The sequence below is a fragment of the Musca domestica genome, unplaced genomic scaffold (genome assembly GCF_030504385.1).
Source record: "Musca domestica strain aabys unplaced genomic scaffold, Musca_domestica.polishedcontigs.V.1.1 220, whole genome shotgun sequence".
NCBI lineage: Eukaryota > Metazoa > Arthropoda > Insecta > Diptera > Muscidae > Musca > Musca domestica.
In genome coordinates, this window is record NW_026712263.1 from 299,928 (window position 1) to 327,553 (window position 27,626).

Consider the following 27,626-nt stretch of genomic DNA (forward strand, 5'->3'; position numbering starts at 1 on the left):
TGGAACAAAAGTTCCAACATTTCCAGAGAACGATCACCTAATAAAAAGCGAAGTTAGTATCCGATTGAGTGCATACTACATGAATCGTTATATTTGTATCAAGTTCACTCCTTCTCATACCTCCCTGTTGTGAAAAATCATAGTTCTCAAAAATGATTGGTGTCCGATTTTCTGCCAACTTGGCACATTTTAATATTCCCGCTCATATTGTCTCCAGTTAGAGTTGTGCCAATCTACTTCGATCGAACGTACTAGTTCTTTCTTCTTTCTAGTTCCGTGGCTCCGGTCGTTTGTATGAAAACTCTGCGTATGAGTGATATGGAATTTACGAAATCACTTATACGTTTAGGAACTGGTTTACTGAGCTATGGATAGTAGATTAACACAACTCTAGTGTCCAATTGAAGATGGACTATATCTGGTTTTTCCTTGTAGTACCTCCCTCTTTCTAATTTCAGATTTTTGAAATCAGCTAAATCGAATATTAAGCGCATTGAGTATGCCTGGTATCAATTAATTCTTAGTTCAAAGCACAATGTGGAAATTCATGGCTTTATATATTTCCCAGAGCCCAATCCAATGGTTAAATTAAATAAATCCGAAGAACCTAAGATAGCTCCCAAACATATTTAGAGCCCAAAGGTATCTCAAAAACAAAAACTTATTTAATTCACCATTCAGATTTATTATATGTTTCGTTAATCAAAATTTTGCCGATAACAACCCACTTAGTAAGCGATACCAGTGTTGGACTTGATCCAATCCAAGTAGCTGGTGACACGAGTAAAGGCAGCTGGGTAACCCTTGGCGCAACCGGCCGACGAACCGAAGGAAGTCAAACCAACTTGGACCTTGGAGGATTCCAAAACCAATGGGCCCCCAGAATCACCGTTGCAGGTAGAAACACCACGGGAGTGGAGACACAGATGTTGGAGGCAGTGACAATGGATGTACCATAGGTGGCGGCACAGACAGTGTTGGTGATGATTTGCATACGGGCCCATTGCAAGTTGTTGGTAACACCGGAGGCAGAGTCGGAGATCTTGCCCCAACCGGAGGCGATGGCATAATCACCGGCATAGGTGGAGTAAGAGCTGGCAATGGCGGGCAATTTAACGGCTTGGATGCGGCTGGTGTAGGAGACAGAGGGGATCTTGATCAAGGAAATGTCGTTCTTCAAGGTCTTGCTGTTCCAGCCAGAGTGGATGATGATGTCGCTCTTGGCAACGGTGTGGGTGACTTCAGCGGAGGTACGGACGGTGGCGCCCAAGTAGACGGTGACGGATTGGATACTAAACAAAAAGAAAAATAATTCAATACTTGGACGGCATATTCCAAAAAATCGAATACATACCCATCGGTACAGTGAGCAGCAGTCAAAACCCAACGATTTCCAATCAAAGAACCACCGCACCAGGCCGAGGACAAGGCGCTGACCTTCAAGGAAAGACCAACTTGGTAGGGGAATTGACCAACGGTGGCAGTGTTGCCATTGGTAATACGACCCTCACCCTCAATGACGGGCACAACAATGTCACGTTGGTAAATCTCCTCGGCGGAGACGGCGACCAAGGCCAGAGCGAAAATAATCAAGAATTTCATGGTGCTACTGTACGAATACAACTGCTAATTTTGCATAGATCGGAGCAGGTTTTTATAGGTGAAAAACCTTATCAAGTAGCATATTTTGATTACGATTTTTTTTCACAAAAATGTTGCGAACAAATTCCAAATCGATGCATTTCAAAATTATCTTCAGATTATTTTGATAATTTTATTTTAAAAACTTAAAGTGTTTTTCCAAAATAAAATAAAAAAGCATTGACGCATTTCTGGCAGACGTTTGGGCCTCAGTTAAATATGCAATCAGAACAGAAATAATAAAAAAAACCCTCCCCATCAAGATAATGCCATTCCGCAGTATTCAATTAACTTGCAAAATTCTTAATCTCCTTCTATCAATTTGGATTTCCAATGATAACTCCACGAAGAAAACAAATCAAAAAAATACTAGACAAAAAAGAACATTGCAATTTTTTATCAAGACCTGCATTGGTAGTACCTGGGGCTATTTGAGAATTTAGCAAAAATTATTTTAGATAGTAGCTGACGCCTTGATAAGGGCAGCTATTGGCCTATAAAAGCCTAACCGGACCCATGACAAACCAGCAGTTGTATTCGTACAGTAGCACCATGAAATTCTTAGTTATTTTCGCTTTGGCTTTGGCCACCGCCTCTGCCTTCGACTTGAGAGCCGAACATGTGGAATCCCGCACATCATCATGCCCGTCCTGGAGACCGAGGGCCGCATTACCAATGGCAACACTGCCTCTGTTGGCCAATTCCCCTACCAAGTTGGTCTTTCCTTGAAGGTTAATGCTTTGTCCTCGGCCTGGTGCGGTGGTTCCTTGATCGGCAATCGTTGGGTTTTGACTGCTGCTCACTGTACCGATGGGTAAGGATCCGATTTTTTGGGGATATATCATCCAGCCATTAACTAAATGTCTGTGTTCTGTAGTATCCAATCCGTCACCGTCTACTTGGGTGCCACCGTTCGTACCTCCGCTGAAGTCACCCACACCGTTGCCAAGAGCGACATCATCATCCACTCTGGCTGGAATGCAAATACCTTGAAGAACGACATCTCCTTGATCAAGATCCCCTCCGTCTCCTACACCAGCCGCATCCAAGCCGTTAAATTGCCCGCCATTGCTAGCTCCTACTCCACCTATGCCGGTGACTACGCCATCGCTTCCGGTTGGGGCCGTATCTCCGACTCTGCCTCCGGTGTCACCAACAACTTGCAATGGGCCCGCATGCAAATCATCACCAACACCGTCTGTGCCGCCACCTATGGTACCTCCATTGTTACCTCCTCGAACATTTGCGTCTCCACCACCGGTGGTGTTTCTACCTGCAACGGTGACTCTGGCGGCCCATTGGTTTTGGAATCCTCCAAGGTCCAAGTTGGTTTGACTTCCTTCGGTGCTGCTGCCGGTTGCGCCAAGGGTTACCCAGCTGCCTTCACTCGTGTCACCAGCTACTTGGATTGGATCAAGTCCAACACTGGTATCGCTTACTAAGTGGGTAAACGACATATTTGATATGAAGTAAACTGACTATTTATATTATAATAGAATTTTTTGTTTGTGGATTTGAAGTTAATACGAAATTCGGGTGGGGAAATAATATTGATTCAGAAAACATTGGGAAATACGGTGCCCATTGCGGTGCAATATTTTGGACCAAAATGCCATCAAGGGGATCCTTTTTTTTTCAAAATATGGTTAAAAACTCCCTTTAACTTCTCAAGAATTCGCTAATACTATGATACATAAATACATATAAGGTTTAAAGCCGTACTTCATGGAACTTTGGGTAAAATTCTCCCACAAAGCATAATATTAGAAGGATGATGTCAAAGAAAATTCTATTCTTCACAAATTTCACTGTAGGTCACCAAAGAAAAGAAATCTCAGAAATCCCTTTCGAGACAGTGCTAGGTCAGGTTCGAAAATGGGCATTATCGGTCCACTCCATCAAGTACCTCCCTCACAAATGGTCAAAATTTTGAATAATTACAACTCTTATAAAATGTCATGTAAGAGTCCGATGTCTTTAAATTTCTTACATCCAAATAATTTTATTAGCCCAAGGTCTGGTGTTAAAATGGAATATATTGGTCCACTCCTTTTGGTACGTCCCCCAAAAAAGGGTCGAAATTTTCAATATCAATGAAACTAAAAAAAAAACGCGAAATTAACATTTATTTCCATTCAAACTTGGCACATCTCAATATTCCATAAACACAAGATCTGTTATTAAGATGGTAGAGATCGGACCATTCCGTCTGGTACCTCCCCCACACGGGGCAAAACCAGAACGATAATAAAATCCAAATAAGCATCCGGTATTTTCTACTAACACAAGATCTTCTGTGAAGATGAGATATATCTGTCCACTCCTTCTGCTACCTCCTCCACAAAGGTCAACATTTTGAATATCCATTAAGCTCATAAAACGCAAAATTAACATCCGATTCCATTCAAGACTGGGTACATCTCAGAATTTATATCAACATAACATTTCTTATAAGCATAGTAGAAATCGGGCCATTACTCTGGGTCAAAGTTTTGAATAACCAAACTTGATCATAAAATCCAGAATTTCTTCTGGTACCTCACCCACATAGGGTTGAAGATTTTTAAAAACAAAACACTCAGTGAAAACGAAATAAGCATCCAACTCTCTTCAAATTTAATACGAGGTTTGTTATGAAGATTATATGTATCTGCGAACTCCTTCTGATACCTCACCCACAAACGGTCATAATTTCAATACTTTTATCTGTCATAACTTGTGATAAAAGAAAGAAAAGAAAATTTTAACATTTTCTAAAAATTATTACTGGTCCAAGCCTGGCACATATTTCATATTTATTGAGGTCCGATACGAAATGGACTATATTGCCCCACTCGTTCGGATCCTACTACATAGAGGGTCAACAATTTGAATATTCAGGACAGAAGCCAAAATATATTTAAATATCGAACATTGGCTGAGGGTACACATCTGTCGGCAAAACCGACTGATACTTTTAACATGTTCGAATTTAATTTCACTTTGTAAATAGATAAACCAGTAAAGAAAGTCTTAAAGCCGGGCGGGGCCGACTTTATGATACCCTACACCACTTTGCGAATGAGAGAATTCAATCATACACGCCATGATTATAACTATAATTTAAAGTTCAAAGAACAAATATGCCGAAGCATTTGTATCTTTTAAATTCGGATTTGTATTGCCCATTTGGTGCACAATTAATTTTAAATATTGGAGAAATAGGGAGCTATATCCAAATCGGAACCGATCTCGATAAAACTTGGCAAAGATATTTCTAAGCTGTATTTGAATTATATCCCTGAATATCGTTCTTACGGAGTGCATATTACGGCTGTGGGTAACAAATATAACAAATCGGATGAACGGTATATATGGGAGCTATAGCTATATCTGAACCAATCTTTACCAAATTTGACATACTAGCTTCTAGACTCAATTCGGTCGTAAGTGCCAAATTTCATCCCATTTGTGTAAATATTAGACGTTTGGTGCACAATTCAAGGTAAATCAGACGAAGTTATATGTGAGCTATATCCAAATCTGAACCGATCTCGATAAAATTTAACAAATGTATTTCTGAGCTGTATTTGATATACTTCCCCAAATATTGTTGTTACAGAGTGCATATTACGGCTGCGGAGGACAAAAATAACAAATCGGATGAACAATATATATGGGAGCTATAGCTATATCTGAACCGATTTCGATCAAATTTGGCATACGTATTTTCAGGCCTAATTTGGTTGTATGTGCAAAATTCCATACTATTGGACTGATATTACACGTTTGGTGTACAGTAAAAGGCAAATCGGACGAAGATATATATGGGAGCAATATCTAAATTTGACCGATTATCTCCATTTTCAATAGGGTTCGTCCTTGGACAAACAAATGATTTGTGCAAAATTTCATCTGTATAGGACAATAAATGCGAAGTGTACTTTGTTTACAAAAATACATAGCACGGACGAACGGACGGACGGACATGCATAAATCGACTCAGAATGTGATTCTATGCAGATCGTCAAAAGGAACTATGGGTCAATCTCGTTTCCTGTTGCCTGTTACAAAAAAATGCACAAAGGCATAATACCCTGACACCTTGTGGTGTAGGGTATACAAATTTTGAAAGTGGTGATGACCGACTTCTTTTTGTATGGTCTGCTATCACTTCTCCAAAATATTGTCTCCTCCACAAATCTGACTTCATGTCCCTGTTTTCAAATTTATTTCTTTGTACTAATGTTTTGATCTGCATAAATTACTTTCTACACTTAATAACCTTGCAATTTAATTATTGCTAATGTTTTTATTTGTTTTTTCTTTCTTTCAAAAGGCGCTTATAACAAGCCCCCCCCATTTAATGTTCAAAAATTCCATCACAAAACGACATTTGTTGTAGCACAACAACATTAGTGTATCGGTGTGTGTCGGTCAAACCACCATAGCCACCTAAAACAATTACAACATGTAATTGGTTTACGAACTTCAACTTGGTTACTGTTGTGACTGCCGTTCGACCACTCCTTTTTGTTTTTTCTGTGTATTTCCACATTCAAATATGGAAATGTTGAGTGAATTCTAAGCGAATATTTTTTTTAACTAAACATTGGCATGAAACACACCTTTGCGGTGAGTCCCTCTCCCCAACTTTATCCCCCTCAACAAAACAAATGACAATTTGAGACATAAAAACTAAATCCCCTCCTTTATTTTTCTTACCCTTCAAATAATTTAGCCCCCATTTGGAAATGTGATATATATTTAGCCTATCTATGCTCACACAGCTACACCCACACGTATAGGGAGAGAGACAGGGGGAGGGTGGACAATAATTTCAACACCATGTATTTTAAGTTAATTGATGAGCGCCACTTGTCCATACGCGTGTCACATTACAAGTTGGGGCTACCTCTCCTCTTCTCTCCTCCTCCCCCCTCGCCATCACCCCGACCCCATCACCCCAAACTTGTTGATATCACACACACTCGACTCAATTAGATAATTGTCCTGGGTTCGTTTACCAGACAAATGGTCTTAGTTAGGTGGCTGGACAAATGATTTTTGTTGTTATTTTGGGCATTTTTCAATCGCTATTTTTTGCCAAACTACTATCTTGTTTTGCTAAAAAAAAACTGGAAAAAATAGTTCTGTGTACTTTTATTAAAATTGTTTTTTGCTTGGATTCAAGTTTGTTTTGTTTGATATGCTTGCTTATCAAAAAATATTCTTATATATTAAAAATGAACTTCTTTTCTTTATATGCTTATCAAGACGAACTTAAGTATTTGTTTACCATTAGGCTGTCCTAGATTTTTCATGAGTACAATGCGAAAAAAGTTCAGAATTTGAGTATTTTTATAAAGAATAATATTCTAAAGAGAGTATAATCATAGATTAAATATCATTTATGTCTATGGGTTACGGTTTTTTTTGAATTTGAGAACTTAGACGATATAAATATTAGTTAAAACATTGCAGAATGGACCCATATCCTATTTTTTGTGTCCAAAACTATTTCAACATCCCAATATGTAAACCCTAAAAGCCAACAGTGACCTCAATATCTAAATTCAAAATTTAGATCTATCGATTCTCCCGAATTTAGTAACATTTACAGGGTGAGATGGAAAACTGCAACCAATTTCAGACTGCTGTCAATTCTAAGCCACTCGTCCGACAGCTGTTAAAATTATTCCAGTGACAGCTCAGTATAGTTTACCAGCGTACAAAAGCACTTTGGTGAGAATTTTCCAGAAAAAAAAATTATTCGTGATGGAATTCAAGCAGGATAGTGGGATTTCTTTATATTTGGATGGAAAACCACAAGTGGCTATCGTTAGAGCACTCCAGCATTTAAATGTGAATAAGTCTTTTGTGTCCCATGCCATCGCTCGTTACCGTGATACTGGTAGCGTAGCCGGCTCACGTCAAGGAAGAGGGCGGAAGAAAAACAGCAACATCAGCAGAAATGATTCGAAAGTAAAGAAGCGGCTTGATCGGAACCCACGGTCGCAGTGGCCGAAAAATGACTCGTGAGCTGAACATTTCATCGCAATATTCCATTCGGTAAATATTGAAAAAAAAGCTCGGACGTAAAGCCATTGAAATTCCAAAAAGTGCAAGAACTACACCGCAACAGAAGAAAATAGTCTCAAAAGAGCTAGAGAGATGCTTGGCCGAAAGTGGTAAACTGACGAATTTCGTCTTTTCCGATGAAAAAACATTCGTTTCCAGCAGTTTGTAAACAAACAAAATGATCGTGTTTGCCTGCCAAAGAGGTCAGTTGAAAATGTGCACCTTCCGCTGCCCACCAGAACTCAAGCGCCGGCTATGGTGATGGTGTGGGCCGCCATAATGGCCGATGGTCGTTCCTCCGCCCATATTAATCGACCGTGGCATCAGAATTAATGCCGATATTATTGCGAAATTATTCTGGAGGGTGTATTAAAGCCAACGGGACTCAGCACGCGGCATCCTAGAATGATATAAAAATGAGGTGTCCGCTTCATTTTCAGAGCACAATGGCTAACAAAATCTGGAGTATTTGGAAAGCAAGGTTGGCACTAAAAAATGCCAAAGTGTCGATCACCACAAGCAAACGCTTCGCCGGGAATGGGCCAAAATATCACAGAGTAACATTCGGGGCAGCGTGTGACGGTTTCATTGGCCGTTTGTTGCTATTTTCCGACCTTTTTGTGCTCTCATTCAATAAAATTTTTTAAAAAGTAAAATTATGGCCTTTGGCTTTGTTGAAGTTTTTGTTTTTTTTATCTCACCCTGTATAGTACGTCTGCAGGACTTTTGGTATTGAAAATGGGCCATGTAGGTCCACGTCTTCGTAAAGCCCCCATATAAATTCCGATATTCGGTATTTGATGATTTTAGCGACATTATTAAATTTGGTATTTGAAGTTCGTAATGGATATTGCAGCCTAAGGCAGAAAATTGTCTGTGCAGGGTTCACGTCTTTGCATAGCCCCTATATAACGGTACCTCCCTATATTCGGTATTTTCATGATTTTAGCGACATTATTAATCGGAATTGTTTCAAATTTGGTATTTGAAGTTCGTAATGAATACTACAGCCTAAGGCAGAAAATTGTCTGTGCAGTCCACGCCTTCGGATAGCCCCCATATAACGGTACCTCCTGATATTGGGCATTTTGATGATTTAGCGACATTATTCACCGGAATTGTTTCAAATTTGTATTTGAGGTTCGTAATGGATACTGCAGCCTAAGGCAGAAAATTGTTTGTGCAGGTTCACGTCTTCGTATAGCCGCCATATAACGGTTCCTCCCGATATTCGGTAGTTTGATGATTTTAGCGACATTATTCATCGGACGTGGTTTAAATTTGGTATTTGAGGTTCGTAATGGATACTGCAGCCTAAGGCAGAATATTGTTTGTGCCGGTCTACGTCTTCGTATAGCCGCCATATAACGGTTCCTCCCGATATTCGGTAGTTTGATGATTTTAGCGACAATGTTCGCAGGAATTATTTCAAATTTGGTATTTGAAGTTCGAAATGGATACTGCAGCCTAAGGCGAATATTGTCCTGTGTAGTTCCCCTCTTCGTATAGCCCCCATATAACGGTACCTCCGATATTCTGTATTTGATGATTTTAGAGACATTCATGGGAATTGTTTCATATTTAGTATTTGAGGTTCGTAATGGATACTGCAGCCTAAGACAGAAAATTGTTTGTGCAGGTTCACGTCTTCGTATAGGCCCCCTATAATAGTACCCTCTCCACGTCATCATTTAGATCCTAATATGACGGCAGCATTTGGTATTTTTTAGGTTTTAAAAAGAATTTTTAACGGATTTTATTTTTTTTTCAAAAGTGCCAAATCGTTCCAAATGGTGGAGGGTATCTAAAGATCGGCCCGGCAGAACTTACAGCTTTTTACTTGGTTATAATAGAGTATTAATTTCATTTTTACCGCTACCAAAAATTGTAGGAAATCCATTATTTGGCAAAGAGTTTTTCAGCTTAACTTGTGATTCAACCAGTGAGACTGATAATTGCCAGTCTCCAAACAAAAATACATTATTATTTTACATTTTTCCTTTTGTTTTTTTTTCATTCCCTTGCATTTTGTGAACCCCCCTTTTCGAACATTTCAAATATTATGAGGCGACATTTTTAGTTCTATAAGGAAAAGATAAATAGTAGCAGCTAATTGTTTATGGACTTGAGAGCAAACAAGTTTCTTCGAAGTGTCGTTGTGGTTGTTGTTGGTGTTTTTGCATGCAACCATTTGTTGTGTGTTTGTGGTCAAATCGGTTGAATCTCAGCTGTGCTGTAGTTAGTTATTTTGTCATTAGAACTATTAACGCTCGCTTTTCATTTGTCCGCTGTTGATTACTAAAATATAGCCAAGCATGTGAATTTTGTGTGCACTGCACAAAGAGATCGTAACTATTGTAACCTTGAAGTTTCCACAAAAAGACAATTCAAAACTGAATCGAATGACAAGAGGAGAGGGGGATAAAGAAAACCATCCTACAACACAATTAACCGCCAAATAATAATTTTATCCATTTTGGTTTTAAAATAGATTTTGGCAGGGGCCAGCATACCACCATGCTACATAGTAGAGTGGTGGCACCAGCGGCAAAATGACGCCACCAACGAACGAGCGAGTCAAGATTTTTATTATGAACACTTTAAAGTGACAGTTTAAAGTGGTGGCATAGCTGCAATTGGTATATAGCTGGCTTTTTAGTTGGCAATTGTTATGTTGCGTTTGTGTTCGGCGCAACATTATAAGCGGGGGCTTCAAGTGATGGGTACATATATATTTTTTTGGGCAGCAGAAATATTATCATGAAATTTTCAGTGTCATCTTCTGTTGAGTTTCAAGTTTATTGAAGATTTTTTTTTTTAATATGACAGTGAACGGGACCGGGCACGTTTTGCTTGGCTGGTAATTAAAATTCCATTTCAATCTTAATTTTTGGACATACAGGGTGAGATAAAAAAAAACTGCAAAAAAGTCAAACGTCACAATTTTTATTTAATTTTATTGAATGAAAGCAAAAAAAATTCGGAAATAGCATCAAATTTTTAGAATACGTTTACATTTGTTCGATTGGTCACCTTTGGCACGAATTATGGCCTTGAAACCGTCACACGCTGCCCGAATGTTGCTCGGCGGTATTTTGGCCCATTCCCGGCGAATCACTTGCTTGAGGTGATCGACACTTGGGTATTTTTATACCCTCCACCATAGTATGGAGGGTATATTAAGTTTGTCATTCCGTTTGGAACACCTCGAAATATACATTTAGACCCCACGAGTATATATATTCTTGATCAGCCTAAAATCACTGTAGCTTGCGAACGAATTGAAGTAGATTGATAAAATTTTACTCAAAAGTATATTATGTCTGGTGGACTTTTGCTATTGAAAAATGGGTCATGTAGGTCCATGTCTTGGTATAGCCCCCATATAACGGTACCTCCCGATATTCGGTATTTTGATGATTTTAGCGACATTATTCCCCGGAATTGTTTCAATTTTAGTATTTGAAATTCGTAATGGATACTACAGCCTAAGACTGAAAATTGTCTTTGCAGGTCCACCTCTTCGTATAGCCGCCCATATAACGGTACCTCCCGATATTCGGTATTTTAATGTTGTTAGCTACATTATTCAGCGATTTTTTTTTAAATTCCCATTTGAATATTGTAAAGGGTTATGACAAAAGTTACCTATGCAGGTCCATATCGTCGTATAGACTCTAATATAACGGCTACATTCGGTATTTTTATGATTTTAACAGAATTTTTAACGGATCTTATTGTGTTTGAGATTTACCAAATTCGTTCCAAATTGTGGAGGGTATTCAAGTTCGGCCCGGCCGAATTTACAGCTGTTTACTTGTTTAGTAAAATACTCCAGACACAATAGTCCAACGGAATAGTCTAGAAATGAAGCGAGGAACCTCATTTTGTAACCATTCTTGAGCGGGCCGTGACGTCTGAGTCCTGTTGGAATGTCCAAGGTCTACGGCCAAAATGTTTGCGTGCCCAAGGCTTTAATACACCCTCCAGAATATTTTCGCGATAATATTCGGCATGTATTCTGATGCCACGGTCGATTAATACGAGCGGAGAGCGACCATCGGTCTTTATGGCGGCCTACACCATCACCATGGCCGGCTCTTGAGTTCTGATGGCCAACCGAAGGGTGCACATTTTCAGCTGACCTCTATGGCGAGTAACGCGATCATTTTGTTTGTTTACAAACTGCTGGACAACGAATATTTTCTTATCGGAGACGGAGAAAATCAAATTCAGCAGTTCACCACTTTCGGCCTTTTGAGTCTTTTTCTTTCCGTTGCGGTGTAAGTTCTTGCACTTTTTCGAATTTCAAAGGCTTTACCCCGAGCTCATTTTTCAATATTTGCCGAATGGAATATTGCGATATATTCAGCTCACGAGCCATTTTTCGGCCATTGCGACGCGGGTTTCGATCAAATCGTTTTTTTTACTTTTCGAACTATTTCTGCTTATGTTGCTGTTTTCTTCCGTCCACTTCCTTGATGTCGGGCTACCCTAACGATAGCCACTTGTGATTTTCCAGCCAAATATTAACAGAAATCACACTATCCCGCTTGAATTCCATCACGAATAACTTTTTTCTGGAAAATTCTCACCAAAATGCTTTAGTACGCTTGTAAACAATATAATGAGCTGTCACTGGAATAATTTTAACAACTGTTGGACGAGTGGCTTAGAAATGACAGCAGTCTGAAGTTGGTTGCAGTTTTTTCATCTCGCCCTGTATATCAAACTTACTTTCCAACCTTGATCCAAATTTAAAGTTTTAGCTCTATCCGTTCACATAATACTAAATGGTACCAAATTAGATGTTAAGTACCATCTTTTCCTAGCCTGAAAGTTCGAATTTCCAAAAACCCCTTGGTGTACAACTATCCTGAACTCCATCCGTGACCATCATTCCAAATTTCTAAATTCCAGCACCACCGGTTCATTACGATTCCAATTTGTACCAAATTTAATACACATAAATACGAATTTCCAAAGCTTTCTACATACCCCAGTCCTACACTCCCCGAGTGATCTCAATAACAAATTTAGGATTCTAGCTCTGTTGGTTCACCCAAATACAAATTGTACTTATTTAGTACATATAAGTAGAATTTTCCAAAAGTACCTACATATCCCAATCCTATACTCCGACAGCAATCTTATTTTCAATTTTCAGGATACCAGCTCTATTGGTTCACCCAAATTCAAATTTTACCAAATTTAGTACCATTTAATACACTCAAATACAAATTTTCATAACTACCTACATCATATAGTGGTCTATTGCACTATATGTTCAAATTGCAGGATTCCAACTCCTCTACTGGTGCACCCAAAATTTTAATGGTACCAAATTTAGTATTTTTTAGTATTTTTATTTTAAAACATGAACCATCATCATTAAAAAACAAAAAGGCAAACAACAAATAACAATAATTCCCAGATTATAATTTTATTTGAACGGTAGCAGGTTGTCATATCTTATCTTATTTCACAATTGCCATATCATTGTCTGCTGCTGCTATTGAACCCAACAAAAATTCCCAATCATCAATCGTTCGATCGATCCATCGATTTATCGTTAAGTACTGCTCTAACGTCACCGTCCTTCTTCCGAATCGCAAGAACAACGAAACTCAATACAGGTTAATCACGTCCTCGTTTAGGTGATAAAAATCACTTCTCTCTTCCATATTTATGGCTATTATTAGAAGAACACTCGAACTTTAAAGTGTTATTATACTATACAACGCTCTAAGTAAATAAATAAAAAGCACGGGCTATGAATTTCCCTAATTCAAAAAACGATAACATAAAAATGAGCGTTTTGAAAATTTATGAATGTAGTGAGGCACTTTCAAGTGCCGAGACTCGCGACATAAAATTAATGGGAATGATAGTTTACCCAAACTATGATTTGACATAAAATTTGAATGTAAACAAATTCGAAGCGATGACGTTGTTATGAAAGTTCTGGTATTTACGTTTTTATACCCTACACCACGAGGTGGTCAGGGTATTATGTCTTTGTGCATTTGTTTGTAAAAGGCAAAACGGAAACGACATAGACCCATAGTTCCTTTTGATGATCTGCATAGAATCACATTCTGAGTCGATTTATGCATGTCCGTCCGCCCTTCCAACCGTCTGTCCGTCCGCCCTTCCAACCGTCTGTCACTCCGTCTGTCCATGTATTTTTGTAAACAATGTACAGTTCGCATTTATTGCCCTATCCAGATGGAATTTTGCACAAATCATTTGTTTGGCCCAAGGATGAACCCTATTGAAATTGGAGATAATCCGACAAAATTTGGATATAGCTCCCATACATATCTTCGTCCGATTTGCCTTTTATTGTGCGCCAAACGTGTAATATCAGTCCGAATAGTATGGAATTTTGCACATACAACCAAATTGGGCCTGAAAATAAGTATGCCAAATTTGATCGAAATCGGTTCAGATATAGCTATAGCTCCCATATATATTGTTCATCCGATTTGTTATTTTTGTCCTCCGCAGCCGTAATATGCACCCTGTAACAACAATATTTAGGGAAATATATCATATACAGCTCAGAAATACCTTTGTTAAATTTTATCGAGATCGGTTCAGATTTGGATATAGCTCCCACATATCACTTCTTCCGATTTACTTTTTATTGTGCATCAAACGTCTAATATTTGTCCAAATGGGATGGAATTTGGCACCGAATTGAGTCTAGATGCCTGTGTGTCAAATTTGGTGAAGATCGGTTCAGATATAGCTATAGCTCCCATATATACTGTTTATCCGATTTGTTATATTTGTTACCCACAGCCGTAATATGCACTCCGTAACAACGATATTCATGGAAATATATCAAATGCAGCTCAGAAATCTTTTTGCCAAGTTTTATCGAGATCGGTTCCGATTTGGAACGGATTTCAAATTAATTGTGCACCAAATGAGCAATGTAAGTCCGAATTTAAAAGGTACAAATGCTTCGGCATATTTAGTCCTTTGAACATTAAATTATAACTTTTAATTGTTATGCGAAGCTCTACTAAAGTAGCAATAAACTTGGATCAGGGTTTCGGGGTCAATTTACAAAAGAGTACAGGCGGGAAATTTTTTGGGCACAGGCCAAGTGGTGTCTTCGGCAAAATTTCAGATAAAAATATGAAGAAAATTTGGTCAACATTTTTAACCCTCATGCGAGTCAAAAAAGGGGCCTTTTTGGTCCTTTTTATACCAAACACCACACAGTGGTAAGGGTATTATGTATTTGTGCATTTGTTTGTAACATGGAGAAGAAAGCGATATGGACCCATAGTTACTTTTGAGGATCTTCATAGAATCACTTTCGGAGTCCATGTATTCTTATGAACAAAATTCACATTTATTATCCGATTGAGATGAAATTTTACAAACAATATTCGTTTGGCCCAAGAACGAACCCTATTAAAATTGATGAGAATCGATTCAAATTTAGATATAGCTCCCATATATATCTTCGTCCGATTTCGGGTTAATTGTGCACTAAATGGCAATATCAGTTTGAATGACCTGTATTTTAACACATACGACCGAATTCAGTCTAGAAGCAAGTACATCAAATTTTGGTGAAAATCGGTTCAGAATATGTATACCTCTCATTTATATATTTCATCCGATCTGGTGTTTTAATATTTGATATCGGACGTCAGATACAGCTCGAAAATTCCTCTGTAAAATTTTGGAGTGAATTTCGGGACGTACGTTTCCATTTGGTCGAACTCGGCTCCGATATATATATTTTTTAATATAATCCTTCTCGAAGTGAAGTCATAAACTCTATAGCAATGCTATTTGGTATATAAGATAAAAACATTAGTGAAAATAGAACATTAGCTCTACTAAATATGCATAGTGGTGTAGGGTATCATATAGCCGGTCCCGCCTGACTTTTGACTTTTCCTTACTGGTTTTAATTTAAAATATGGTTAAAAACTCTCTTTAAACGGGATTGTAGCAAGCCAAAATATTTTATTGTGAAATTTACTATAGATCCTATTGGTCTGTTGGTAGTTGAAACAGATACTCCCTGACATTTCCTTATCTTTCGATTTTTTCAAGAGAGTATTGAAAATGTTGGATATTGGTCTGTTAAAAAAACTTGAAACCAAATTTTTTCTCGGCCGTATTTTTTATTAAATCACAACTCCAAATCGATAATTTTTAGTCTGACAGTGAAAGATTGTGGCTGAGACCTCAACACTGTCAAAAATTAAGAAGTGTCGCTATATGGGGCCTTTATCAAGTAATTGGCCACAAAACAACCCTTAAGAGATAGTCAGTCCTTTACCCACTGCGAGTCTAAAATACTAAGTGGTAGTCCATGGACTGCCAATAAATGGGCTTAAATTGTATGGAGTTATTCCAAACATGTGTCCTACATTGAATATTCTTCGTAAGGATACGTTATACCTATTGATATTTGAAAATATGATATTTAGCCACTTCAGCTGAAAATAATGGCAGAACCTTGGGAACACCTAAATGTGCCAGAAATACTAATGGAACATTTTTTGTGGGCCAATGCTGGTTCAATTTACAACCAATTCTTTTAAAAATTGTTGGTAAAATCATAAAATATCGGAAGCAAGAATGAGTCGTTATAGAGATAGATAAAGAGAATGTGCCAAACAGAAGACCTATATTGAAAGATTTTTGCAAGGAATGGTTCTAATCAATGATATTCTGAAAGTTTGTATTGGTCAAGGCCTTCAAAAATACGAAAATCCGAATTTTTACCGTCTTATTATATATGCCTTCCATTCATGGAAGAACAGTTTTCATTCTAAAGCAGGCCATATATGTCTACACAGAACCTAGTTAAGAGTCTTCCTTATAAAGATCTACGTATAAAGGTCAGCATTCAATGATCTTCCATATCAGAAAGTTCCGTTGAAACGTCTTATTTAAAAAGGGGATCTCATAAGGGGTATTTTCTTTAAAAAGGCTCTAAAAGTCATTCTCAGTCTCATAATATGTCTACTATAATTGTGAAAGGCAAATTTGGATTCTCAAAAATATTGTTCCTCGCCTCTACTTCCAAATCCAAAAAATTCCAGGGATATCTACATTGAAAAAAGGACATAACTTCTTTTCTATTTTTTTTCTCTTAATTTATTATAATATCAACAATACTATAGCACCAAAGAAAACAAGTTCACATTTTCCGGTAATCTAATAAGCGATACCAGTGTTGGACTTGATCCAATCCAAGTAGCTGGTGACACGAGTGAAGGCAGCTGGGTAACCCTTGGCACAACCGGCCGAGGAACCGAAGGAAGTCAAACCAACTTGAACCTTGGAGGATTCCAAAACCAATGGGCCGCCAGAATCACCGTTGCAGGTAGAAACACCACCGGGAGTGGAGACACAAATGTTGGACGAGGTAACAATGGAGGTACCATAGGTGGCAGCACAGACGGTGTTGGTGATGATTTGCATACGGGCCCATTGCAAGTTGTTGGTGACAGAGGTGGCGGAATCGGAAATCTTGCCCCAACCGGAAGCGATGGCATAATCACCGGCATAGGTGGAGTAAGAGCTGGCAATGGCAGGCAATTTAACGGCTTGGATGCGGCTGGTGTAGGAGACAGAGGGGATCTTGATCAAGGAGATATCGTTCTTCAAGGTCTTGCTGTTCCAGCCAGAGTGGATGATGATGTTGCTGCTGGAGACGGTGTGAGTGACTTCAGCGGAGGTGCGAACGGTGGCGCCCAAGTAGACGGTGACGGAGGAGATACTAAAATTTTACAATTTTTAAAAATTAACCCTTAGTTATAAATATTGTTAATCCTTACTTACCCATCGGTACAGTGAGCAGCGGTCAAAACCCATTGGGAACCAATCAAGGAACCACCACACCAGGACGATGAAAGAGCGCTAATTTTCAAGGAAAGACCAACTTGGTAGGGGAATTGACCAACCGAGGCAGTGTTGCCATTGGTAATACGGCCCTCGGTTTCAACGACGGGCATAACGACGCTGCGGGATTCCACATTTTCGGCTCTCAAGTCGAAGGCAGAGGCGGTGGCCAAAGCCAAGGCGAAAATAACCAAGAATTTCATGTTGCTTCTGTGATACAACTGATACAGGCCTTGGCATAGTTTTGGGGTTTTTATACACCGTATTTTCCGAAATTCTTGTCGCCAATTCTGGGCGATAGTTTGAAGTGTGCCCAAAGTGATAATAGCAAATAATACTGGTCAGTTCTTAAACCTTATCTGCGGCTGGGTTTGCCCTTTGATAATTTTTTGCACTATTTCAGATATAAATCAAATAGGTTTTTGCAAATTCATTTGTTTATCTCCTGTCTAGTAATCTGTGATAATAATAATGGAGAATTGGGTTATATAATTGTCATCGAGTGCATTTGATAAAACCAATAAAATATTGTCTGCATTTCTTTTATCGGTATAAAAACCGCAAAGGTTCTTGGGTTCGGTATCAGTTGTATCGCAGCAGCAACATGAAATTCTTGGTTATTTTTGCCTTGGCTTTGGCCACTGCCTCAGCCTTCGACTTGAGAGCCGAAAATGTGGAATCCCGCAGCGTCGTTATGCCCGTCGTTGAAACTGAGGGCCGTATTACCAATGGCAACACTGCCTCGGTTGGTCAATTCCCCTACCAAGTTGGTCTTTCCTTGAAAATTAGCGCTCTCTCTTCGTCCTGGTGTGGTGGTTCCTTGATTGGTTCCCAATGGGTTTTGACCGCTGCTCACTGTACCGATGGGTAAGTTGGGATTTTTACCTTGAAAATAGGGCCGAATGAAATTTTCATCGTAAAAATCAAATTTTAGTGTCTCCTCCGTCACTGTCTACTTGGGCGCCACCGTTCGTACCTCTGCTGAAGTCACCCACACCGTTTCGAGCAGCAACATCATCATCCACTCTGGCTGGAACAGCAAGACTGTTAAGAACGATATCTCCTTGATTAAGATCCCCTCCGTATCCTACACCAGCCGCATTCAAGCCGTTAAATTGCCCGCCATTGCCAGCTCTTACTCCACCTATGCCGGTGATTATGCCATCGCTTCCGGTTGGGGCCGTATCTCTGACTCTGCCACCGGTGTCACCAACAACTTGCAATGGGCCCGCATGCAAATCATCACCAACACCGTTTGTGCTGCCACCTATGGTACCTCCATTGTTACCTCCTCCAACATCTGTGTCTCCACTCCCGGTGGTGTTTCTACCTGCAACGGTGATTCTGGCGGCCCATTGGTTTTGGAATCCTCCAAGGTTCAAGTTGGTTTGACCTCCTTCGGTTCTTCGGCCGGTTGCGCCAAGGGTTACCCAGCTGCCTTCACTCGTGTCACCAGCTACTTGGATTGGATCAAGTCCAACACTGGTATCTCTTATTAAAAAGTGGCTGACATTTTGAAAACGAATTTATCTTTGTTTGAATAGAAGTTTATTTTTATTTTAATAAATGGTAATTTTATAGAATTTAATTATATAAACAAAAAAATATTTTTTGAAAAATCCGGTATTATTGGCCTGTTGGTCCTTTCAAAACACATTTTTAAAAAATTCAAGACTTTTGGTATATTTGTCCTCGAAAAAATTCAAAAAAAAATTCTGTTTGTCCTCGAAATAAAATTCTTGAAAAATCCAGGGTTATCGGTTTGTAGGTCCGTGCAAAAATATTTTTAAAAAATCCAAGATTATTAGTCTCTTAGTCCTAGAAAAATATTCCTATATTCTTATTCGATAATAGGTATGTTGGCCCTTCAACGGATATTCTTGAAAATCCACGATCTGTCTGTTGGTCCTTAAAAAATATTGTTATAAAAAACCACGATCATTGGTCTGTTGATCCTTTCTTAAAAAATAAACAATTATTGGTTTGTTGGTCCTTGAAAAAATATTTTTAAAAAATCCACGATCTGTATGTTGGTCCTGCAAACAAATATTTTTAAAAAATCCACAATCTGTATGTTGGTCCTGCAAACAAATATTTTTAAAAAATCCACGATTATTGATCTGGTGGTCCCTGAGAAAAATGTTATTAAAAAAGCCTGTGGGTCCTTGATTATTAAACCGTTGGTCCCTGCAAAATATTCTTTAAAAAATCCTAGAATATTGGTCTATTGATCCTTAAGAAAAAAATCTTAAAAATCTCCGCTTATTGGTCTGTTGGTCCTTTGAAAAAATATTAAAAAAATCAATACAATTGCCCCTTAAAAAATATTTTAAAAAAATCCACGATTTTTTGTCCTTGAAAAAATGAAAAAAAAAATCCAAAAGTGTCTCTGAAAAACTAGTCTTAAAAAGTTAACGATTATTTGTCTATTGGTCCTTGGAAAATTATTTTAAAAAAATTCAATACTATTGGTCTGTTGGTCCTTGAAAAAAGATTATTAACAAATCTGCGGTCTATTGGTCCTTGAGAAAAAAATACAAGACTATTAGTCCTTAAAAAAATATTATTAAAAAAATCCTGTTTGTCCTTATTAAAAAAACATTCTAAAAAAATCTACAAAATATTCGTAAAAAATCCTAGATTGTTGGTCTTTTGATCCTTAAGAACATATTCCTAAAAATCACCGAATCATGGTGTGCTGGTCCTTTAAATTTTTTTTTTTTTTAAAATCCAAGATATCTGGTCCGTTGATCCTTAAAAAAATATTTGAAAAAATACAAGATTTTGGTCCGTTGGTTGAAAAAAGGAAAAAAAACTCAAAATTAACGAAACTCAAATAACGAAAAATAAACGATTGCTTGTCTGATGGTCCTTGAAAAATTATTCTTAAAAAATCCGGTTAGTTCTTGAAAAATATTCTTCAAAAATCCGTCATTATTGGTCTCTTGGTCCTTGGAAACACATTCTTAAAAAATCCAAAATCATTGGTCTGTTGGTCATTGAAATAAAATTTTTGATAAAAATCTCTGAAAGAATATTCCTAACAAACCTATGATCAATGGTGTGTTGTTCCATGAAAAATCATTCTTAAAAAAATCACAACTATAGGTCTGGTATTCCTTGAAAAAATACCCTTTAAAATCCACGATTATTGGTCTGTTGGTTCTTGAAAAATATTCTTTGACAAGATGTCCTTGAAAAAATATTTTTAAAAATCCAAGATTGTAGGTCCTTAAAAAAATATTCTTCAAGAAACCACGATTATTCTTCTGTTGGTCCTTGAAAAAATATTTTTGAAAAGTTGTTGATCCTTGAAAAAATATTTTTATAAAATCCAAAATCATTTATCTGTTGGTCCTTGAAAAAACTTTCTTAAAAATCCCTGAAAAAAATATTCTGAAAAAATCCACGATTATAAGCCTTTTGGTCCTTGAAAAATTCACGATTAATATTGTCTGGTGGTCCTTGAGAAAACATTGTTAACAATCCTTGGAAAACAATTATAATAACAATTATAAGCCATTTGATCCTTGAGAAAAATATTCTTAAAAATCCGAGATTATTGGTCTGTTTGTCCTTGAAGAAATACTTTTAAAAAATCCACAATAATTTTTCTGTTCGTCCTTGAAAAAAATATTCTTCAAAAATCCAAGATTATTGGTCTGTTTGTCCTTGAAGAAATACTTTTAAAAAATCCTCAATAATTTTTCTGTTCGTCTTTGAAAAAATATTCTTATAAAATCCACGATTATTCGTCTGTAGGTCTTCGAAAAAATATTCTTAAAAAATACATGATTCGTCGCTAAGTCATCGAAAAAATATTCTTAAAAAATCCGAGATTATTGGTCAGTTGGTCCTTAAAAAAATATTCTTCGAAAAAATATTCTTCAAAAATCCACTATTTTTCGTCTGTAGGTCTTCGAAAAAATATTCTTAAAAAATCCACGATTATTGGACAGTTGGTCCTTAAAAAAATATTCTTCGAAAAAAATATTCTTCAAAAATTCACTATTTTTCGTCTGTAGGTCTTCGAAAAAATATTCTTCAAAAATCCACAATTGTTGGTCTTTAGTCCTCGAAAAAAAAAATCTTAAAAATCCACAATTATTCATCTGTAGGTCCTTAAAAAATATTCTTCAAAAGTCCACGATTGTTGGTCTTTAGTCCTTGAAAAAAAAAAATATCTTAAAAATCCACAATTATTCGTCTGTAGGTCCTTAAAAAATATTCTTCAAAAATCCACGATTATTGGTCTGTTGCTTCTTGAAAAAAATATTCTAAAAAAATCACGATTATTTTTCTTTTTGTCCTTTGATAATGCACAGTTATCGGTCTGTTGATTTATAAAAATCTATTCCGCGATCGTATTGATCCTTTCTAAAAATACACTATTATTGGTGTGTTGGTCCTTGATACAACGTTCATAAAAAATCCCGATGAAAAATATACTTTAAAAACCACGATTATTGGCATCTTAGTCCTTGAAAAAATATCTTTTAAAAAATTATTAGTCTATTGTTCCTTGTGAAAAAATTGTTAAAAATCTCCGATTTTTGGTACACTGGTACTTGAGAAAATACTGTTAAACATTTCCGGTCACTGACAACATAAACATAACACAGGATTATTGGTCTGTAGGACCTTAAAAAATCTTGAAAAAATTCGTTAAAAACCCGTGTTTATCGATCTTTTGGTCCTTAAAGAAAATATTCTTAAAAATCCACGATTATTGATCTGTTGGTCCTTGAAAAATGTTTTCAAAAAATTGCGATATCAAAACCTTTGATTGGAACACCAAACACCTATCATTGATTTCAGCTTTTCCACTTGGATATTTTGATGAAATGTTTTCATTTGTTTTTCCAAAACTACTCCCTCCATTGCATGTTATTTTCCAACGGTCTCTTTAATTCTCGATGGCATTTCGTTGCATTTCAGCCGACAATTACGTTATGGAAAATCGAATTCATGTTTTGGAAGCTAGTCACATTTGCATAAATTTTCTTCGATTTCTAGTCTCAACGCTTAAACTAAAAGCATTAAACGGTTGCGTGTAAACGGCCGTGGAGTTGTTTACTTGGCGCCGATTTTTGAAAAGAAATTTCTTGATGTTGCAAAGTTTTTTGTTGTTGTTGTAGCCTCTTTTTTCTGTATATGACCCAAATTATTAATTAATTTATCAAACGTTCATGAAATGCTGCGAGTTTTTGTTATAAACAATTTTTTTTTTCCACTTTGTATTAATTTCTCTTTCTTTGTTGTTGTTTTATTTCTATTACAGGCGTTTAGTGAAAAATTATCAGCCCAAGAAAAAAGAAGAAGAAGATAATGAGTAAGTACGATATAATTAATACAAAATATATAGACATGTGTTTGATTTGAAATATATACATTTACAAATAATAAACAATATAATCTGCAAGAGAGAGAATGTATGTGTGTGACGGTGTTGGTGTGCTGTGTTATTTTTAATATAGAACTAAAACCACAATCGGTGGATTTACTTGTTGAAATAGTGAGTATTTTGATGCCACATTATTGATGGGGGTTTGAGGCCATCCATGAACCACGTTGAACCATTGATCCTGGGTGATGTGCAGTAGTATCAGACAATATAAGCTTAAGAGATATTGAATAAAAATGAAAAAATAAAAGTATTCTGAAAAGAAAATCACGCATTTACTGTTGAAGAACTTGAAAAATATTCTTAAAAAATATACATAAAAGCCCCAAAAAATATTATTAAAATTCAAAAAAAAAAAAAAAATCCTCTAGAAAATTAAAAAAATATTGTTAAAAAATCCATAAAAGTTTCTCTTGTATATCTCTAGAAAATACCCAAAATAACTTTGCAAATATTGCCATATACAACTTGAAAAAAATAGTAAAAAAATTCCTGATAGACCTTAAAAAAGGTTCTTAAGAGTCCACGAATATTTTTCAGAGAGTTTTTGAAAATATATTTCTAAAAATACCACGAAGATTACCCAGATAGGTCTAGAAAAATATTGTTGAAGGTCCACAAATATTGTCCCCATAGACCTTGAAAATATTAAAATAATGCTAATATAGTCTTCATCGTCCTTGGAAAAAAAATACTCTTAAATAATCCATGAAGAATTGGATATTTTTTAAAAGTTGAGAATATCACCATGATAGTCCTTTAATAACACTGTGCAACACAAAGTAGTTACAGGCAAAATCCCGCAGATAATGAAAGTGAAGCTAAAAAAAGGAAACACGTATATCAGCGTTTAGTAAATTTACAGCGCAAAGTAACCAAAATAGAAAGGACAAGATTTCTTCTTCTTCCACACACTTTTGGAAATTTTCGGATTAAGATTCCTTAGAATCCATGTATTTTAAGTATCTAGTGTCTTTAGAAATTTGGCAGATGAAAACACGAAAATTTATTGTGTTATTTAAAACCTAAAGCGAATCATAAAAAAGGTCTTTTTGGTCCTTTTTTAAAAATATGGCTAAAAAGTGCAAAATCGATTATAAAAAGCATGAAGTTCAGAAAAATTCATGAAATCTTTATTTGACTGCGACTGCTCCTCAAATGGTCTATTCGCATAGTCTAATTTTGGCTTACTCTTCCCAACATTTCGAACAGAATCGCATGAATAAATGCTTCAATGTTGTCTTCTTATTCTTCCATTGAAGCGGGCTCATTTGTATAGATATGAGCTTCAGCATAGCCCCACAAAAATAATCCCAAGGCGTCAAATCGCACGATCTAAGCGGTTAATTGACCGGTCCCGAATAAGTCCATAGTTACGCGAGCTGTGTGGCATGTGGCACCGACTTGTGAGAAATCATATGCCAGGCAAGTAAAGCTCTTGAACTTTACTATAACTAACAATGATGGCTAATTTACTTGGAGACCTACGGTCAAACGGCCCATCCCGAGAAATAGTTAGAGAAGAAAAATAAATGGATTAGATGAAGGTGTGCACCACATCTAGTCCATTTTTTGGAGAAGTCCTTCATCTCCATCTGCAATGGCTTAAAGATCTGCGGTATCAACAATTTTAAACTTTAACATCATTGGTCGCATTCTTTGATATAGGTCCACATTTCGATATTTTCCCCCAAAAAAAAATAAAGGCTCACTGAAAACGATAATTTTTTAAAGGCATACTAAGAATGATGTACTTCTTCAAGATTTGTAATTCCACTTGTTAACATGGATTTACAAAAGTTGGGCCTGGTCGAGCCTTCTTTCATTTTATTCATATGTTATAAAAAATACCCATTGGAATTTAATCTATGCACACCAACACACTCACTTACACATACACTATAATTTATCCACACATCGACATTTACTTGACTCAAATCAAATTTATCTCCCCTCTTTAGATTCACATCATGGCAAGCTTTCCGCAAAGTTCTCAATGAAATCAGTGACTTGGCTGGACAACGGGAAGTTGTGGCTGAATCCCTGCAATTACAAATCATACAAGGCATTTCATTGCTCTCCAAAACCCTAAGGGAAGAACGAAAAGTAAGTCTTACTCAAAAAATACACCCCCGTTTTTTATTTCACTGTCATTAATTAACAACAATTTTTTTTTCTAGAAATGTCTTTCCAACGGTACCATTTTACATCAAAACCTCACCACACAACTGGCTGCATTGGAACGGGCCAAACGTAACTATGAGAAAGCTTATCGTGATTCGGAAAAAGCCGTTGAAAATTACAAAAAGGCTGATATGGACTTGAATCTGAGTCGAGCCGAGGTGGAACGTTACAAGAATATTATGACGGCAAAGATACAACAGTCAGACGATGCCAAGAACGAGTATGCCAATCAATTACAGAAATCAAATAATCTGCAGCAACAGCATTATCATGAACTATTGCCGGAGGTAGGAGGAATTTCATTCACCATAAATTACATTTAATCCAATTTATTGTCTTAGGTATTTAATCGACTGCAAGAATTGGATGAAAAGAGAACCCGTGGCATCAGAGAATTCATTATTAGTGCCGCCGATGTAGAGTCCTCTGTAGCACCCATCATTGCCCGGTGTCTTGAGGGCATGGTCAAGGCCGGCGAATCAATTAATGAGAAGGAGGATTCGTATAAAGTTATCGAAAGGTAAGTAAATTGAATTCTTTACTTTTGGGCTTAATTAAATGTTTTTTTTCTCGAATTTTTAGATATCAATCTGGTTTCACACCACCAGGCGATATACCTTTTGAGGATCTTTCCAAAATGGACACTCTTGATACATCCCAAGAGTCCCACTATAATCATGTACAGTCCAGTCATTTAACCGTTAAGGGTACCATAAGTGCTAATAAAATTAAGAAACGTGTGGGGATATTCAACATCTTTGGCAGTAATAAGGTAAGTTAAAGTTTGTTTTGTCGTCGTCATTGTTATGTTGCTTATGAATTCTTCATGTTTTGTTTGTGCGGCATTGTTTATGTTAGAGATCCATTGAATTGTTTTTTTTTTAATGAGTAAATGTTCCAATGACACGAAATTATATTAGGAAGTACTCAAACTTTTGATGCAAATGTTTGTTTCTTAATAGTTCTAACCAAAATCTAAATAGCCATATAATCTGTTGATGCTAAAAAAAATATTTGTGTCTTGAAGGGAGAATCTACTTTAGATAGGTCTACCACTTATGATCGAAGTGGAAGTTCTAAAAGGTACATATTCTCAATGATAAAAAAGAAAAAATAAAAGGAAAAATTGTTTTCGTAGTTTGATCAAAAATTGCTCGAATCCGCAGCCATGGTCTTAGTGGAGTAAATTAAATTTATTCCGTCTCAAAGTTTTCGTTTTGTCTTGAAGGGAAAACCTTATTCACAAGAGATAACTTAGCAAATATACCTTCTAATCGATACGTGGAAGATCTAAAACGTACCTATTCTCAAAAGAATAAAAAAGAAAAATAAATTAAAGAAGAATTGCGATGTGAGGGCTGATATCCAAATTGTACCAAATTGCCTTGGCTCTCTTTTAGAGGAATAGTCCCATAGTTATAACGAACTGACTACGAATGGTCTCTGACTTCTGACCAACAAACAAGTTTCAACTGCAATCCTTTGTCAGTCTTCATAGCGCAAACCTTAGATAACTGCTAGTATTAGCTGACGGATGGCTAATTGGCCTCACCGATTGACACTGAAGCCATGGGGCCTCCGAGACAGGCACAGAGCCGACTTTGCTGTCTTGGTGGTAATGACCCCGGCTCCCCTATAGTATGCTCAGCTCAACTCATCCGTACATTCTGCTGTTCTACCTCATCCGAAAGGAAGAAGTGTCGGATCTTCATTTGGGGTCAGCCTCATCAAAAACCGCAACTTTAAGGTCATGCGGTACCATCCGGTTTTTGCCTTCTTATTAGAGTGCTATCCATCTTAGCGGCTACCGAAGTATACGAACAGATATACCGTCTGCGTCGTCACCATTTCCTTCGCCCTGGGTTGCTGCTTGTCCGTTGACGCAATCCTCTTTACCGCCATTGGCTGACCCTGGCTTACCCATAGAGTGCAGCTCAGCTAATCCGCAAATTCCACTGTTCGACATCACCCAACAGGTAGATATATCGGATCTCCCTTCAATCAGCAGCCTTGTACCCATTTGAGGTCAGATTATTCGCTACTCTAAGGTCATCCGGTGCCATCCGGCTTTCACCTTCCAATTAGTGTGCTTCCCACTATCCTTCTTTGCCGCTACCGAAGCATATGGAACGGACTGTTGTACCGTCTGAGTCGTCACTACTTTCTTCGCCCTGGGTTGATGCTCCCCAGTTGATGCAATCCTCTTTACAGCCACTGGCTGACCCTGGCTTCCCCATAGATTGCAGTTCAGCTAATCCGCACATTCCACTGTTCGACATCACCCAACAGGTAGATATATCGGATCTCCCTTCAATCAGCAGCCTTGTACCCATTTGAGGTCAGATTATTCGCTACTCTAAAGTCATCCGGTGCCATTCGGCTTTTACCTTGCAAATTTGTGTGTTTCCCACTATCCGTCTTTGCCGCTACCGAAGCATATTGAAGGGACTGC

At 37.3% G+C, this 27,626-nt stretch overlaps 3 protein-coding genes and 2 pseudogenes across 10 annotated transcripts in view; 3 read left to right on the top strand and 2 right to left on the bottom strand.

Moving 5' to 3' along the window:
• LOC101898157 (formin-binding protein 1-like) overlaps positions 1–27,626 on the top strand; it is a 222,696-nt gene that overhangs the window by 182,751 nt on the left and 12,319 nt on the right. For all 8 annotated transcript variants that reach the window (XM_059123082.1, XM_059123083.1, XM_059123086.1 and 5 more), the window contains exons 5-8: positions 24,952–25,096; positions 25,171–25,461; positions 25,516–25,694; positions 25,757–25,946. In XM_059123082.1, coding sequence (XP_058979065.1) covers positions 24,952–25,096; positions 25,171–25,461; positions 25,516–25,694; positions 25,757–25,946 — 805 coding nt within the window. The remainder of the gene's footprint in view (positions 1–24,951; positions 25,097–25,170; positions 25,462–25,515; positions 25,695–25,756; positions 25,947–27,626) is intronic.
• On the bottom strand, positions 694–1,641 carry LOC131802689 (serine protease 1-like; annotated as a pseudogene).
• Positions 2,151–3,120, top strand: LOC131802684 (serine protease 1-like; annotated as a pseudogene).
• On the bottom strand, positions 16,854–17,815 carry LOC131802685 (serine protease 1-like). Its single transcript, XM_059123090.1, has 2 exons — positions 17,527–17,815; positions 16,854–17,464 (listed from the first exon to the last, which is right to left on the bottom strand). Exons 1-2 carry the CDS (start codon positions 17,787–17,789, stop codon positions 16,900–16,902), a joined length of 828 nt encoding a protein of 275 aa, XP_058979073.1. The 5' UTR covers positions 17,790–17,815; the 3' UTR covers positions 16,854–16,899.
• On the top strand, positions 18,161–19,174 carry LOC101900762 (serine protease 1-like). The gene is made up of 2 exons (XM_011297752.3): positions 18,161–18,453; positions 18,521–19,174. Exons 1-2 carry the CDS (start codon positions 18,191–18,193, stop codon positions 19,083–19,085), a joined length of 828 nt encoding a protein of 275 aa, XP_011296054.2. The 5' UTR covers positions 18,161–18,190; the 3' UTR covers positions 19,086–19,174.